Here is an 18,235-nt window from a genome sequence, read left to right as displayed (position 1 = left end):
TTTGGACTCCTGAGGGATGATCCATGGAGGTTCTGTTTTACCAGAAAATGGAGGGTTGCACACTGTGATATCAGTGACCTGAAACTACTACACTGAATCTAAAACACTTAGAGAGAAAAGAAAGAATTTATGACAGTTTAGCACACAGAAAGGAAGCCATGAGCTAATAAGCTTCTTCTTGTAGTCCTAGGTTTGAGACCCTCAGTTTCTGTTTTCATACTTTTAGTTTGTTAACTAGGATAGTCCATCTTAGCAGAAGCCTGATTTCAGCAGAAACCTGGGAAAAAAGCACCAGAATAATGCCAGTATTTTATTACACTTTTAGTCACAATAGCTTAAGGTTGTAATACAAAATTAATACTACAGTAGTTTGTTAATACTGAGATTCAGATACAAGTGCTAGTATTTAAACAAACTAAAATAGAGTTTTCAGTATAAAACATAACAAGTAAAGTTCCTGCTGAACATTATGTTTCAGTTACAGGATCAACAATGCAGTAGGGTGTACAGTAGTGCATGTGTTTAGCAGAAGTATTAGTAGTGGTACAAGTAGTAGCTTTAGAGAGCGAGTGAATGAAAGGTGAATTGGCAGTAGAGTTATGGGATTTGTGGTGTAATGGGTAACAAGAGGCGAAGGAACCTTGAAACAGTACAAAAAGAAAGTTGTTTGTTAACTTACATCGAGTGATAGTAGAAAGGTGGTTGAGGTTAGTTAGTAGATAAGTGAGTAAGAAAAGCAGGAACAGAGCAAAAAGTTAAGTGAGAAGGGTATGAGGTTTGGGAGAGTTGTTGAGCAAGTTAGATTTATGGTTGATGTTCTTAGCTGGGATATTGGGTATAAGTGTAAAATCATTTGATGGACAGATAATGGTTTAGTTGTTCAAGGAAAACATTTTGTTTAGATTCATTTCTGATTTATGGTGGGATTGCATTCCATTGCTTTGCAACATGGACACTGTATAAGTAGTCATCCTGCCTGTTGTTGTTTTAGCTCCTTTTAAGAGATGTTGTGTCTCTGACCTTAGTTTCCAGGAGGATATATCATGTACTAAGGTGGAGGCAAGTGGGAATACATTTGGTTTTACAGTATCTTTTGAGTAATTTATAGTTGAGTATAACTGTTGAACAGTTCTGTAGCTCTAGCCATTTCATTTTTCTAAGGGATATGAAGTGATGGGTTTTGTTTGTGACATTTGGATCAAGCTTTGTGATCTTATTATATGTTATTTCAAGCTTATGTAAGGTAGGTTTTGGGAATATTAATGAGGACGCAAGAAGAGTATAGTAGACTTGGTAGTAATAAAGATTGTACTGTGTTCACTCAGTCTGAATCAGTTAGATATTATTTAGACCTATAAAGCATACCAAGGTTTTTATAGGTTTATGAGGTGACATAGGCAACGTGTTTGTCAAAACACCATGTAGTTTTGCATGAGTAACTTGATCTTTTGTCTGCTGAGGTGATTGAGACTGTGCCTGAGCCAAGTATAAGTAGTTTAGTTTTGTTAGCATTAAGTATGAGTTGTGAGTCTGTGATCCATTGTTCAATACTTTGAAAGTTTTGTTGTGCAACGTATTGTAATTCTTTAAAGGAATTGGCTGAACAGATAATGACTGAGTCGTCAATATATTGAATTAGGGTGGACAAGGAAATATGTATTTCATCGATAAAGATGTTAAAAAGTAGTGGTCCTAGTACTGATTCTTGTCAGTTAGCAAGAAGTCTGAGTGAGTCTGTGACCACCTGACTGCTTGCTGTTGGCTGGACAGACAGCTTAAAAACAAATTAAAGTGTAGGGGGTGAGATGCATTTTAGTTACCCTGTGGAGAAGTTGATAGTGGGCTAGAGCATCAAAGGCTTTTGAAAGTTCTAAGAACAACTCAGTAGTATGGAGGCAACTGTTTTTTGAGTGATTAATACTATTTAGAAAAAAGTTAGTGCTGTTTCAGTGTTATGTCCTCAACGAAACTCATGCTGGGTGGGTGATAGTAGATTATTTTTGTTAAGGTGTATCACTGAAAAGAGGCGATTATGCTTAGGGAGCTTACCTGATGAACAAATTAAAAATGGGGGGGGGAAATAATTATTAGCAGTATTATAGAAGTCAGTTTTGCGGAGCAAAATGTTACATTTCAGTTACTAGTACTCTAGCATGAAACAAAGAACGACAAAACAGCTACAGGAAAGGGATATTTCATTTCTTAGGTCTGTAGTATGGTCTCACCTCTGGCATTGTATGCCATCTTCTGATGTTTACAGAATATGATTTTATGATGTTAAGGCTATGGATTTAGAACATTTAGGTTATATGATGTAGTTCCTGTGGTACTGAGTCTGATTCTCTCAGCTCTCGTTTGCTTACTGGGTGTCCTTGAGCAAGTCACTTAACCACACTGCCTGGAAAGGGACTGTGTGTCCAAGTGGGCCTACCTGGTTAACAAATAAGCATTACTATTATTATGCTACTATTTCTTGGTCAGCTTGTTGCATATTTCATAGATAGGAGTAAATCATTGTATACTGATCCCCTCAGCCTTCACTGTAGGGTCTCCATTACAGCATCATAGCTCATACTATCTTGAGATCAGAAAGTATCCCATCAGCCTTAAAATCTGATCTATCCTTGCCAGTCATGTGAAGCCTATCACTCAGCACCTCAGGAACTAGGTCACCTCAGCATTACTGTGGAAATGCTGTATAAATGACAGCTTCTTTGCACCAAACAAAATGCAACCAGGACAATGGCATGGATTCATTTGCTTTCACAGATTTCAAATTTTTTTAAGTTGGTTCGACCATGGAGTCAGCATTAGGTTAGAGGACTGATGGCTTGTCACCGACAATGGGAATGCAGTGGGGCTCGCCCACAGGCAAGAAGTGTTTACACTTAATTTTTGTCATAGGGTTGAATTCCTTGCCAGTTGTACATGCCAAGTTGTTATGCCATCATGTTGTAACTTGACAACTCATAGTGGAAGCACGAATTAAAAAAAAAAATGATACTGCATCTGCAATAAATAGTTTAAATGTGGTTTAGTGTAGCAATATGGTGTGTGTTATTGGACAGACTGATTATTGCATGAAGAGAATACTCCGGTATTGACTGCATAAATTACAATTTCAGATTTCTAACTTGTTCCTCAGAGAATGGTAGAATTACATTAATAACTAATGCAACACACAGTAAACTAGAAGGAAAAGAGCACTGCTCCTTACTTTGAATATGAGGAAATTTCATCATTAGGAGGAGTCCCCAGAGAAGAGTTGTGCTTGTGGTTTCTGTACCAGCTGAAAACAGATTTGTCATTAAACTTAGGTAGTTGCCTTCATGGAAATACAGATTGGTGTTCTTTAAATCCTAGCCAAAAGAAAACAAGAAAACAGTATTTTTATATGACCAATACTAATGCATGATTAAATAATCTAGTACAGTCAGGAATCCACTGAAATTGGCAAAATGTTTGGCTGGTTAACTTGCATTTTTTTAAATCATTAATCTAATTTCTGCCACTTTAAATAGTCTGGAAACATTGTTTACATTAGAGTCATAGATACTGGAAAACTTTTTTACCCTATGCTGTGTAAGACAATACTAGGAAGATATTGTAGAATATGTAAGCTAACACATGCGTTGTTTACGCCTAAATAACAGCCTAACTAAACAGACATTCAGAAATCAACTTTATAATGACAGTAACAATAATATGAAGATGTGATAATACAGACAAAATTAACAGCGAATTCCTATAAACAACTGACTTTCTAAAACACCAAAATGCAAAGTCTGTTAAGCATAGTTTCTTTTTCCAGTAAGACATCATCAGTGTCACAAAAACTGTACAGCCTCATACAATCCAAGGAACACAAACATTTATGCTGTGGCAACAGTGGAACACTTGGATGTTTAATGATTGGCTAAGATAGAGTCTCTGAGATTGCTGCAACCTATCCTTGTAAAGCATATGTCACTGAAAGCACAAAAAATACATACAGTACCACTTTCTGCTCAGGCCACCATCACAGGACCCAGGGCAATCCTAGGACACTTTAGAGGAATTACATCTTTCAACTTGCGTGGGTGTGACGACTGTGCCCTGGTCCAGCAATCAAGGGGCCTCAATCCTCACTACTAACACCAGGGAGGTTGTCTCCTAGAAGAGAGGAAAGGATAACTAATACACACAGTAAAGTACAATTTCCCTTAAGTGCACACAGAGATCACAGTCAGTCTGGGGCCCGTTGCTCCCTTGCTCACTAGGTCCCCAATAAGACTCCCCACTGGCACAGCTATAGGGTCCAGGTCTCAGCCTAGCTGGGGAAGCTAAAACCTCCAGTACTCTCTCGTCCAACCAGTGCTTCGTGTCCCTGCCAAGTAGCTGACAAACCACACACACACACACACACACACTTTGAGATAAGTATTTATACAACTTCACAGACACTCCTGGGGAAGGCTGACACAGAATCTCCAGCTGTGCCCCTTTACCCAGACTATGCTGTAGTAATTCCTGCCACCACCCAGCTAATAATATCAGCTACTAAAAGGCCCTTAAAAGGGTGTCCAATAATTACTGTGCAATATTATTATCCAATGGCAATGTGTCTATTCAGTCTAGGCTTATTGGAAGGGCTTAGACAGTAAACTCTATAAATACATAATGTACTCTAAAGCATAATTTATCTCTACATAAACCAGCCACAGGTAGAAGGTTTTAAAAATATTTAATAATAATTAAACACAAGACAGAACTACTACACCACAGAGATATCTAAGAGTTCAGAGATCACACAGAAACTTAAAATAATTCAGTAGGACAGGTCTAATTTCAAAGGAAAATACCTAATTAATATTTACTAGCTTTAATTATTCCTACAAGAAATCACAGTGCTAAAACTTACATGTGAACATAAGGCAAAGTGATGATAGGTTGGATATCCAAAATCAAAATGTTTTCAGTCTCTTGTGAGAAATAGTATTTAAACATTACTAACAAACATGTCTCTAAGGCCTTCCCAAATTACATCATTTTTGACACTTAGTCTGGAGTTATCAAGCCACAAACTGCATTATTTAGCAATCTAACACCTGCTCAGAAACGTACAACAATATAAGTCATTTCACATGTATACTATTAACAGAAACTAGAGCAATAAAGCACATTTCACATCTAAATTCTGGTCTTAAACTTTAGCCTTAAAACAATGGGCATGAAACCTTCATCCAGATGCACTGGAGCCGAATTCTAACATGAAAGGGTCACAACATGCTTCACTGGGCCAGTAGAGTGCAATGTTGTCACATATTTTGCAGTTCCACATTTCACAGTGTTCTTTTACACTCAAGAAAACATGCCTGTATTTTACATTTATTTACAAATGCCAGCATTATATATCAAATTCTATTTGACTAGGCTAGCAGCCTTCATCCATCTCTCCCCACCGGGGAACTCAAGCAAGTTTTTCAAGTACCCCTTGAGTAACATCGCTTGAGAGTGTCCAGTCTCTCTGGGTGTACCTAACCCCATTCCCTGTCTTGAGATCCCATCTGCATTAGCATTGCTACTCCCACTGCAGTGCTGCACTGACATATCATATGCTTACAACCCCAGACTCCATCTTAGCAACTTGGCATTTTGCTGACTGGCTCTGTTTAACCATGTTAGAGGGTTGTGATCTGTCATCACAGTGAATTTTCTTCTATACAAATAAGGCTGAAGTTTTTGTAGTGCCCACACTATGGCTAGACATTCCTTTTCTACCGCTGCATAGCATTCCCCCTTGGGTTGGAGCCTACGACTGAGATAAACCACTGGGTGCTCTTCTCCCTCTAAAGAAATCTGGCTATGTACAGCCCCCATCCCATAGTTTGAAGCATCCACTTGCACAACAAATTCTTTGCTATAGTCTGGACTGGCTAACACATGGGGTCCTCCCAAAGCTTCCTTAAGCTTCTGAAATGCCTGCTCACATGCTGGGGTCCACACTACCTTATCTGGCCTGTTCTTCCTTGTCAAATCTGTGAGGGGAGCAGCTATGGTACTATAATTGGGAATGAACTTTCTGTAGTACCCTGCTGTCCCTAAGAATGCCCTCACCTGCTTTTTGGTAACAGGGCAGGCCATGCCTGAATGGCTTTCACTTTGGCAGGTTCTGGCCTTATCTTACCACTCCCCACTCTATGTCCTAGGTAGGAGACCTCTGCCATACCCACCTGACATTTGCTCGGCTTAATGGTCAACCATGCCCTCTGTAGTCTGCCCAATACCTCCCTGACATGCTGAAGGTGCTCTTGCCAGGAATGGCTGCAGACAGCAATATCATCCATGTAAGCAAGGGCAAACCCTCCTTCTCCTGCTAAGATATGATCTACCAGCCTCTGGAAAGTCGCTGGGGCATTCTTCATCCCAAAGGGCATCTTTGTGAGCTCATACAAGCCAAAAGGAGTCATAAAGGTTGACTTCTCTCTAGTGCTGGGAGTCAAAGGCACCTGCCAGTAACCCTTGGTAAGATCAATGGTTGTAAGATAGTTAGCCCCACCCAGCTGCTCTAGGGCCTCACTGTCCTAGGCATGGGGTAAGCATCTACCTCTGTGTGACTATTTAATTTCCTGTAATCCACACAGAACCTGGTGTTGCCATCCTTCTTTGGCACCAGTACCACTGGGGAGGCCCAGGGACTATTGGACTCCTGAATCACCCCTAGTTCCAACATCTCCTGTACCTCTACACTCAGAGTCTGTTTGACTCTCTCAGGCACCCTATAACGGGCCTGCCTAATAGGTATTTGGGGTCCTGTATCCACCTGGTCTGCATCAGGAGGGTGCTCCCTGGTTTCCCGGTGAACATACCCCCAAACTCCTGCAACACTGCTCGGATTTCATGAACCTGGGTAGGAGATAACTGCTGGGACATTGCTACCCCTTCCACCGAGGTGACAGCCCGAGCCTCACTGAGGAAATCAGGCACAAGATCTCTCTCAGACTCTTCCTACAATCCACTGCAAATGCTCAGCACAAGGGCCTCCCTATCATGGTAAGGTTTCATCATGTTAACATGGTACAATCTGTGCCTCTGCCATCTGCCTAGCACTTCCACCATGTAGTTAACATCACTTACCTTTCTTACCACCTTGTAGGGTCACTCCTAGGCTGCTTGCAGCTTGTTGTGTCTGACAGGAATGAGAACCATTATCTGCTGCCCTACAGCATACTCTCTAGCTCGAGCATTCCTGTCATACCACACCTTTTTCTGTTGTTGGGCTTCTGCCAGGTTCTCCTGGGCCAGGCCCATAAGTTCCCTGAGCCTTGTCCTGAGGTTCATGACATATTCCACAACAGACTCCTTGTGAGACTCGCACTCACCTTCCCACTCATCTCGAATTAAATCTAGAGGTCCCCTCACTCCATGCCCATACAGCAACTCAAAGGGTGAAAAACCCATGGATTTCTGGGGAACCTCTCTGTAAGCAAACAACAGATGGGGCAAATATTTGTCCCACTCCCTCTTAAACTGATCCACAAATGCCTGTAGCATGGACTTGATTGTAGAGTTTAACCTCTCAACAAGACCATTAGTCTGGGGATGGTAGGGGTGGTCTTCATGTGCTTCACCCCACAGGATTTCCACAGATAAGCCAGCAGGTCTGCCATAAAATTGGCACCTCTGTCAGACAGTATTTCCTTTGGGAAACCTACCCTGCTTTAAATCTCTAGAAAAGCATTTGCCACCCTCTCGGCCTCAATGGAGGACAAAGCCACTGCCTCAGTGTATTGTGTAGCATAATCTACAATCACTAGGGTATACTTTTTCCCTGTGGAACTTGGGGTACTCAGAGGACCCACAATATCCATAGCTACCCCCTGAAATGTCTCCTCAATCACAGGCAAAGGCATCAAAGGAGCTCTCACCTTGTCTCCTGCCTTGCCTACCTTTTGGCACTGCTCCCAGGTCCTGCAGTACCCTGTTACATCTCTGAAAATTCCAGGCCTATAGAAGTTTTGCATAATACACCTCTTTGTATGTTTTATGCCCATATGACCTGCAAAGGGAATATCATGGGCTATGGCTAGAAGCACCAGATGGTAAGCTCTAGGCACTACCAACTGCTGTACTCTCTCACCTTCTAGCCCTCCCTCAGGGGTCCACTCTCTGTACAGTAACCCTTTGTTCCAGTATACAGATTTTCCTTTCCCTTGAGAATCAGGTGCCTCCCTAGCTACCTGCCTCAGGCCTTGCAATGTAGGGTCTGAGAGCTAAGCATGTCTCAAGTCTCTCCTTGTAACCCCTTCTCAGCTCCCCTTCCACAGGAAGTCTGGCATCCTCTGACAGTGGTGCCTCACTGTCAGCCTGGGTACTACTACTCACCTCTACCCTTGCAGTTACCTTGTCCAAGGGAACATCAGTACACACAAGCAGTTGTGGCTCACATTCAGTCTCACTGTTACAGAGCAGCTCCCTCCCTGAAGTAACCAACTCAGCAGTCCTGGCTGCAAGTGTGCAGTCTGTCTGGGTCTCCCACAGGCTACCAGATTTACATGCTTGTCTCCATGCTTGACTGTGTGTAACTGCACAAGAACAGGGTACTGCCTCATCCAAATCCTTCCCTCTCAGAACATCTACAGCATGGTAGTTCCATACTCCTGTTGTCTCACAACAACCCACTGTTGGCATTATGTCTTTCCCACTTACTGGCTCCCTCATCTCTGATTCCCCACCTTGCCCCCGTGGACATCTGTATGCCACATGGCCCCACTGGTTGCATTCAAAATATTTAACCCTAGCTCCTGGACGTGTACCTGGACTAGTGGCTTCCCCTACTACTGGTGGCTTCTGTCGGGGCAGTCTGTGCTGCCAATCATGGGTTCCTTTAATCCCATGAGCAGTACTGGGGGGGGTCCCTTCTTTCCTGTGCAGGGTTGCCTTGCTTGCTAGGTATAGGTCTCCCTTCTTCCCCAACTCCTCTGAAGTAGCACACTGTCTATCAGCTAACCAGATCCTCATGTCCTCAGGCAAAGTACTAAGGGCTTCTTCCCTTACCAAAAGGTCTGACAGCTCTTCAAAAGTGGTGACCTGATATCCACTCACCCAGCTATGAAAATAAGTGCTCAGTTCAGCAACACATTCACATACATTTTCATCTGCCTTGCGTCTATGCTCACGTAACTTTTTCCTATACATTTCAGCTGTTAGCTTAAAACATTCCAAGTGTCTTTTTACAGCAGTATAATCAAAACAGTCAGTGTCATGCATTTTTGCTAAAGAAGTTACAGCTTTACCATGGAGTAAGGGGGTCAGGAACCATACCCAGAGCCTTTGGTCAACTTCATAGTGTTTACATACCTGCTCAAACATATGAATGAAGCTATCAAAATTATTCCCCTCTTTAAACTGTGGAAGAAATTTACTGACCTTTTGTGCTTCTGGGGTCCAGTTACTCCCTTCTCAATTACCTCCATGACTCTGGCGAAGAGTCAGCATTTCCCTTTCATGCTTTCTCTGCTGTTCATTTTCCTCAGCTTGTAGACTCCTCATTTTCTTGGCTGCTTCTAGTTCCATACGCCTGGCCTCCAACTCAAGTCTCTTTAGCTCCAGCTGGATTTTTAAGACCACTGCAGAAAGGTTGAGCTGTCCATACTCTGAGGATATTGTATCTCCACTGTCAGTCTGATTGTCCTCCAGGCTGCTGTTCTCTGATGCAGCTGTAACCAAGGCTGCAAGCAGGTCTACTTTAGTCAGGTTTCCATGCACCAGTCCCCTAGCCTGGCACATCTCTGCCAGCTGTCTCCTTGTCAGCTTTCCATACTCTTCTGCTGACATGCTGCCTGTTCACCCTGACTAACACTAAGCTAACAAAAGAAATAAAACAATTGTGATCTGAACTCTGAGTATACACTGCGTGGCTGTTTTAGAGTACAAAACACTTTTAGAGATCACTGTATATAAGCTACAGTAATTCGCTCTACCCACACCACTACAAGCCAATTAGTATGTGAAGTAGATCCCACCACTGCCAAACACTTGTGATGACCGTGCCCTGGCCCAGCAATCAAGGAGCCTCAATCCTCACCGCTAACACCAGGGAGGTCATCTCCTAGAAGAGAGGAAAGGATAACTAATACACACAGTAAAGTACAATTTCCCTTAAGTGCACACAGAGATCACAGTCAGTCTGGGGCCGGTTGCTCCCTTGCTCACCAGCTCCCCAATAAGACTCCCCACTGGCAGAGCTATAGGGTCCAGGTCTCAGCCTAGCTGGGCAAGCTAAAACTTCCAGTACCCTTTCTGTCCAACTAGTGCTTCGTGTCCCTGCCAAGTAGCTGACATACCACACACACTTTGAGATAAGTATTTATACAACTTCACAGATACTCCTGGGAAAGGCTGACACAGATTCTCCAGCTGTTCCCCTTTACCCAGGCCATACGGTAGTAATCCCTGCCATCACCCAGCTAATAATATCAACTACTAAAAGGCCCTTAAAAGGGTGTCCAATTATTACTGTGTAATATTATTATCCAGTGGTAATGTGACTATTTAGTCTAGGCTTATTGGAAGGGCTTAGACAGTAAACTCTATAAATATATAATGTACTCTAAAGCATAATTTATCTCTACATAAACCAGCCACAGGTAGAAGGTTTTAAAAATATTTCATAATAATTAATTAAACACAAGACAGAACTACTACACCACAGAGATATCTAAGAGTTCAGAGATCACACAGAAACTTAAAATAATACAGTAGGGCAGGTCTGATTTCAAAGAAAAATACCTAATTAATGTTTACTAGCTTTAACTATTCCTATATGAAATCACAGTTCTAAAACTTACATGTGAGCATAAGGCAGAGTGCTTACAAGTTGGATATCTAAGATCAAAATGCTTTCAGTCTCTTGTGAGAAATAGTATTTAAACAGTACTAACAAACATGTCTCTAAGGCCCTCCCAAATTACATAATTTTTGACACTTAGTCCGGAGTTCTCAAGCCACAAACTGCATTATTTAGCAATCTAACACCTGCTCAGAAACTTACAACAATATAAGTCATTTCACATGTATACTCTAACAGAAACTAGAGCAATAAAGCACATTCCACATCTAAATTCTGATCATAAACTTTAGCCTTAAAACAATGGGCATGAAACCTTCATCCAGATGCACTGGAGCCGAATTCTAACATGAAAGGGTCACAACATGCTTCACTTGGCCAGTAGAGTGCAATGTTGTCACATATTTTGCAGTTCCACATTTCACAGTGTTCTTTTACACTCAAGAAAACATGCCTGTATTTTACATTTATTTACAAATGCCAGAAATATATATCAAATTATATTTGACTAGGCTGGCAGCCTTCACCCATCTCTCCACAATCGTCACAGTGGGAATGGCTGAGAAATCCTAATCCTGTAAGATGGACCACTGATTGTTACTAAGGTAGTTTGATCTTACTGGTCAGTTTGCTACCACTGCAAGTTTCACTAAGACTTGTGGTGTAGAACATGAATGAATGAATGAATGAATCACTTTCCTTGAAGAACAGAACCTCTTCACACCCCAGTGCAGTGTGCATCCTGCACCTACTCTGAATGACACAATAAATTCCACAACTTGGCAAAAGGTGCAATTTTTGTATTGTGTCAGTCTTTGCAGAAACTGCAGTGTGTTTCTTACTGCAGCATCCAACTGAATCAATCTGGTTTAATCCATTATCAGCAAACTGCTATTTTACTGATTATATTAATTAGTTTTCTTACACTATGTGTTTTTTAATAATTAAAATGCCTTCAAAGGTAGTAGCAAGCAGGCAGGGGTAAAGCTAGCAACTAAGCATTGAGATCGCCTTTTTGTTGCTTGAATTTGCTACTGTAAAGAAGAAACGGAATACAAATACTGAACTTTAACATTCATTGTGACTTTGTTTCCCTTCCTTCCGATAATTGCCATGAGGTCTTTAATGCCTACATAAGCATCCATAAAATTGGGCATATGGTAAGTTGATTTTACATCTCACCTGAAAGATTGCACCTCAGAAGTGCAGTACTCTCCTAATGCTGCAACTGAGGTGTCAGTATTGGAATACTGGAATATTTTTATATATTTTATTCCCACTTCCTGCCAACCATCATACTTCCTGTGTCCTTACCACCCATTCAATTCCTTTCCAGTGAAAGTTGGTTGTAGGCTGTCATGCAGACAACCATTATGGTGTTCTTCTTTGCGCAACACCATGTGGCAGCTGATGGGTTTAGCTATAATACTGACATCCCAAACATAGGCACTACTGAGCATGCCCAGCTCATGCTACAATGTGTCCTGCTTAGTATGCATACGCCAGCATGGCCCAAATGATACCGGTGAAACTCCCCAATAATCCCCATCAAAGCTGAGCATCTTGACTATCTAACATGCTGAACCACTGACACTCAAGATTCCAAGATGTATGTGACAATCTATGGGAGGTTAAAAGATACAAACTTTATGGCAGTCTGGATAACACAAAACACCCAGGATCAGAAATCCTCTGAGCTTAAATTCATGAAAGCATGGCTTTGAAATAGTTAATGGAATGTTGTTAGAATGGATGCACTGAATCTCAACTAAAACAGAAGTGGTAGATGAAATGGATGAAGGTAGTAAAAACATAGCAGCTTTCATAAAAAGTGACCTACATTGCTGGTAAAGTTAGAAAAACTGACATCTTAAAAAATATATGGAATATTAAAAAAAAAAAATGTCAGAGTGGCACATATATGCATGCAGGGTATTTCAGGAGGCTTTGATGGTACCCATCTGTTTTAATGAAAGACAAACACTGTGCTTAGGTGGGTACAACACCAAATCAACAAAAACATAAATGCTGCACTTAAAACCCGAGTAGCCTTCATGGAACTTTACTACAGTCTATGAAAGATTGTAGTCACTTTTGAAGAACCCTACAATAACACTAACTGTCAGCTATAGAGCTAGATAAGTGTTTTACAATCACAGCAAATTTTCACAAGTCAAGTTTGCTGGTATTCTTCTTCTTGCAAGAAAAGGCAGTCAGGACTTGCTTGTCTGACTTGTGCTTTCATCCACAAATTAAAATCTACAACACAAACCTCCTTCTGTTCACTTCAAGTAAGTAAAGCAAAGAAGTTAGTGGTGCCAACAGTAACAATCAGGTAGACACACACACACACACACACACACACACACACACACACACACACACACACACACACACACACACACACACACACACACACTATGTGCTACTAATTAGTCTAACATACTAACATGCATGCATCTGCTGACTTGGCTTCATCCTTTGTATCTGCTGGTCAGTTAAGCTTTGAATAGATAGGCACATTTCAGTCTTCTGACCAACGATCCTAAGTTGTGATCTTCAGCAATGGGCTGTGCATTTATTCGTACAATGTTCTGTGCAGCTAAGGTAAATGGTTTTCTCAAGGTTGTTTAATAACCTCCTTAATTTTGACAAAGTTCAGATGCACTAACATTAAGGCTCCCAAGTCCCAACCTTATATTTGATTAGTAAATAAAGTTTGCAATAGATGATAAACAGCATAGAAAAAGACTGACACTGTATACCTTACACTTGTGACATCTGGAGAAATGTCACTTTTCTGGACTTTGCATCACCCCTACACTAGTTGTTTAATTCCTTGTCAAGGTTTGTGAGAGTCCCATGGTGTATGCATATTAAACTAAACATTACACTAAGAGGAAGAAAGAAATCCATCAAGGCCAATTATGATGTCAAGATAGCCACTCAGGCTAAAGACAACCACCAGGCCTTCTACAGCTATGTCCGAAATCACAAAGGTAACATGTATCAGTGTCCTGAACTGGCAGTAAATGTACCACCTTCACTGAGCAGAGTGACACAGCATATCTGTTGAGTGACAAATTCAGCTCAAACTTCTACTTCTTGGAGGTCAAGGCTAAAGCCAAGGGCCTCTGGCTCACCAAGTTCACAGATGACTGCAAAATGGGAGCTATTCTTGTCCCAGAGACTTTCCATGCTCTAGAACAAAATTCCCATCCACATCAAGCAGAGCTCATCATTAGCATTATTCAAGAAAAACCTTGATAAGTGGATGGGTGATAGGAAGTTCACCCCTGGGATTATATCTGGGGCACTGCTCAATAGAGGGGCAGGAATTTAACAATACATGGGTGGTGGAAGCCAATACACTGTTGGCTAGGCTTGCTTTGGCCCTCGGGCCGATAGGTTCATAGGTAGGTACTAGGCTATCAAAAATTCCCCACATGATACCAGCATCATGCAAGAAGGTCTAATACAGACAAATGACTGGTACCAAATCCACAGAATAAAACTCAATGCAAAGAAGTGCATTATAGTGCCATTTGGGAAAAATCAACCAAAGCAAATTACTTCATTGATAAGACACCCCTAAGAGTTGTTCCAATAGTTAGAAACCTGGGAACATATATAGATAGTAATCTGGCCTTTCATCAACACATAACTAAGGTAGTAAGAAAATCATTCCATGCTGCCCAGTTTATAATTAAGGATATGGTACTCGGCCCTTATCAGACCCATCATTGAGTACAATGCCCCCTTCAGCATGTACCTGACTAGGCATATATAACAGTTGGAATGCCACAGGGGTTCCTCACCAAAAGAATCCATGGTATTAACGTACTGTCCCTCACAGATCGTCTTACAACTGTGTCTCTATACTCTGTCTCCTACAAAATGAACAACATCAGAAACACTAGATCCAGGGATTTAAACTTTTCTTGCAACAAAAATAGAGCATGCTGGTGAGACAGATATGTGTCTCGAAGGATCCCCATGATCTGGAATAGGTTCCACATCCATGTGAAGCAGAGTCAATCCCTAATTCTTTTCAAAAGTAACCTTACCATTGGATGGGAATTTGTATATTTATCCCAAGGCTGACCCCCCATGTCTGTTATAGACAAAGGCCGACAGTAAATATTCCCTAACTAACATATCCCCCCACATAACATTGTAGCAACCCCCCTGACTAACATATACCTCCTAACTAAAATAGCCCTCTAGTTTTAGATGCACATGCTACAAGGGGACGCAAATGGATTGGGTTGCTTGGCTATGTTTATAAAGGCCCTGGCTGTCATTAACCCAGTATATACCTATGAACTTGTGAATCTATATAGCATAAAGTTGCACTATGCTATAACTCCTTGCAGTTGTTAAAGGACATTGACATCTGATGCTTTGCACTAGTGAAGAACTTTCACACGCAATACTTCCACCCCTCCAAGATTGTGGATGCTCCCCCATTGGCTAACATGCAGCAGTCTTTTATTCTAGAACCCTAATCCCAAATACGAGGGGCTGCAGCCTACCACAGCACTAAACTGGGCTGGCTGACATCTGTGTACCTGGGGAGAAGGTAAAGCATGCTGAGTTTGTACTTATTTTCCAAGCAAGTTTCTTATTCATTTTAACAGCTCACATATAACATCTTGCATATTCCTCTATCATCCTCAAAATAGATTAAAATATGCAGTAGAGAGTTTGCATTTATGGAGTGTTCATTTACCAAGCTATTCTATTTATGTATGCAAAGAAGTGTTGTGATGATTTGCTCTGTGGTAACATTTTCAAAGTCTGTTGTTGCTGCTTCAGTGTCGCTTTTTTCCCACTTGACAGCTACATTCTGCATCATTAATCTAAGAAGCGGTAAATATTCAAGACTAAACTAGCAGACGTGTTACAGTAATTAATTCTCTTAGGCCAGAAAGCTCTAATAATGAAAGTCACATTCACAAATGACACGTGCGTGTGGGTTACCTGAGGGGACTACTCTGTAATAAAGCAACAGCTTTACTAAGTTCAGCATTTGCTATTCTGAGTGATTTGTTTGCTTTTTAAAAAATATATGCTACCTGGTAAAAAAATGTGTCGAATACAAAGTATTCCACGATGAGTTTAGACATGCAACTAGGAAGCATAAACTTGAAATTAATTACTTTATTCAAGATCAGAATCTCTAGGCCACAGCAGTAGAAAAAAACAGCATTCCCAAAATAAAAACATTTTCATAGAGTTATCTCAGTTATGTGAAAGAGGAGAGAAGCTGGGAGATCAATAATAGTATGGAAACTTCTAGAGAATGAAGCATCAGATACAATTAGAAGTGACCAACTAAATACATAGAAGGCTTACTACACTGATAAACAGTATTCAATGCAGCATTTAGTTTTGAAGAATCTGATGTTATTTCTCTTTCACAGAATATTCTGAAGGCATGGGTGAATTAGATGCTGTAAACTGTAATACATTAGTATTAACCAGTGGGACCAGGACTATCATTTGAGATCAGGCATATGAGATTCAGAGACCTTTTCTGAGAGTGTGGAATAAAGTGAGGAAAGGAATACAAACTTTTGTGAATAGGGATTTAGCCATACTGCCCATGTAAAAACAGATGTCAGCAGGTGATACGGCAGTAATCGACTCTGGTCGGGGAGCCCAAGTGAAGAAAAATATCTATTTTATCACTGAACAACATTCTATTCCTAAGGAAGTCACTTGTGCCTTCAGATCTTGTGTCAGGGAAGACTGTTGTGGTGGTATTTGTAATACTTGTTATCATGCATGTTTTGACCAGTATTATATATTTGTGGAGCACTGCCTTTCACAAAGCTACCACCTGTCTTAGACCGACACTCCAACGGTGTCACTGACACTCCAACAGTGTATACCTCTGGGATGATTGTATAAATGTACCAAGTGCTACCTTTAGTTCTTCTTACTTCTTCAGAGGGTTAGCTGAATATTGCAGCTAATTTACTCTCTTGTTTTGGCCAAAGTTTTCTTTTTGAGACAGAGTAGCTTTGTATTTGACTTTTAGAGGACTGGATTCATAAACATTAAATGACTGTCCCCATGGACCAGACTACTTCTCAATAGAGTAAAATCTCACATTTGGTCTTACCCTATTGTGTTGCCACAGTTCTCCATGGACACACAGAAAATTACCCACACTCTCCCATAGTGATACACATTTCAGAAACAATACAACTGTATATGTAGTGGTTTCCTGGACATGTCAGAATTAAAAAAAACTATGTTATTCTATCTTTTTTGACCACACTAACTCACTTTCCCTGCTGATGTTTTACTCAGTTTATATGGTTTAGCATCAATATCAGTATATATGTATGGTGGACAGAAACATTAAAATATTTTTTATAACAGGTAAAATTCAACTGGTCACCTGGGTCCTCTGTGGTGCATGCAAACTTGCTACTAACTTCACTCTTCCCAGTAACCATATAGCATGATGCAGATGTAGATCCTGCCAGTGGTAGCTCTCTTAGTAAATAATCCCTTCATTGCTATATAATGGTAGCTATCCTAGAAACACCATCATGCCTAGTAAATACAAATGTTTATGAATCACTGTGTGGCATGACCATGGACACCAGCAGAGCAAAGACCAGTGGCTTAGTAAGGTATGTGAGATACAGCATACCTTATTCACTAGATTTTTCCTGCTGCTGTGTGCTCCTCTGTCATACCTTAAGGCAATTCAGTCCATAGTATAGATGCACAGTTTACTATTTTGTACCTCTGCACATTTTTATATATATATATATATATATATATATATATATATATATATATATATATATGTGTATATATATGGTTTCACTTCATATTTCCAAAATGCTAAAATATCGAATGTCAGCATTTCGACAGTATACAGCCGAAACCATCACAACACCGACACTTCACAATCACGAAACCAAAACATCGAACATACACAATACAGCACACAACACACAAACCATAACACCCACACCACAAAACAATTAAATACAGCAAAACACCACACACACACAACTACACTACACAAATGTATGGGGGCAAGCCGCCTTGCACCCCCCACACCCCCCACTTATATATGCTAGACTCCAAGATCGCACAAACAGTAAAGAAAAAAATAAACACACACAGCCAACACATACAATCATACATCCACCTTCCTACCCTAACCCACTTGTACAAGTTAGAAAAACACTGACGCACACTCACTCACCTTGAACTGCAGACACCATCCCAGCCAAACACTTCCACAACATAACGTACATGCATAAGCGAGAATTCGACATCGTGCTTATGCACTTTCGTTATTTTAAAGTTTCGACTTCATGGACACGAATTTCTGAAATTGGATATTTCAGCAATTCGTGTTTATGAAGTGAAACT

General features: G+C 40.8%; 1 protein-coding gene across 3 annotated transcripts in view; it reads right to left on the bottom strand.

Annotated features, from left to right (window-relative positions):
- The window catches only part of LOC122816618 (cytochrome P450 2K6-like), a 659,285-nt gene that overhangs the window by 148,590 nt on the left and 492,460 nt on the right, over positions 1-18,235 (bottom strand). For all 3 annotated transcript variants that reach the window (XM_044089529.1, XM_044089527.1, XM_044089526.1), the window contains one exon: positions 3,218-3,359. In XM_044089529.1, coding sequence (XP_043945464.1) covers positions 3,218-3,359 — 142 coding nt within the window. The remainder of the gene's footprint in view (positions 1-3,217; positions 3,360-18,235) is intronic.

Source organism: Protopterus annectens, chromosome 12.part0 (assembly GCF_019279795.1).
Source record: "Protopterus annectens isolate FY-2018-M chromosome 12.part0, PAN1.0, whole genome shotgun sequence".
NCBI lineage: Eukaryota > Metazoa > Chordata > Ceratodontiformes > Protopteridae > Protopterus > Protopterus annectens.
Note: the sequence above shows the minus strand (reverse complement) of the source record. Positions and strands in the feature narration are given on the sequence as shown.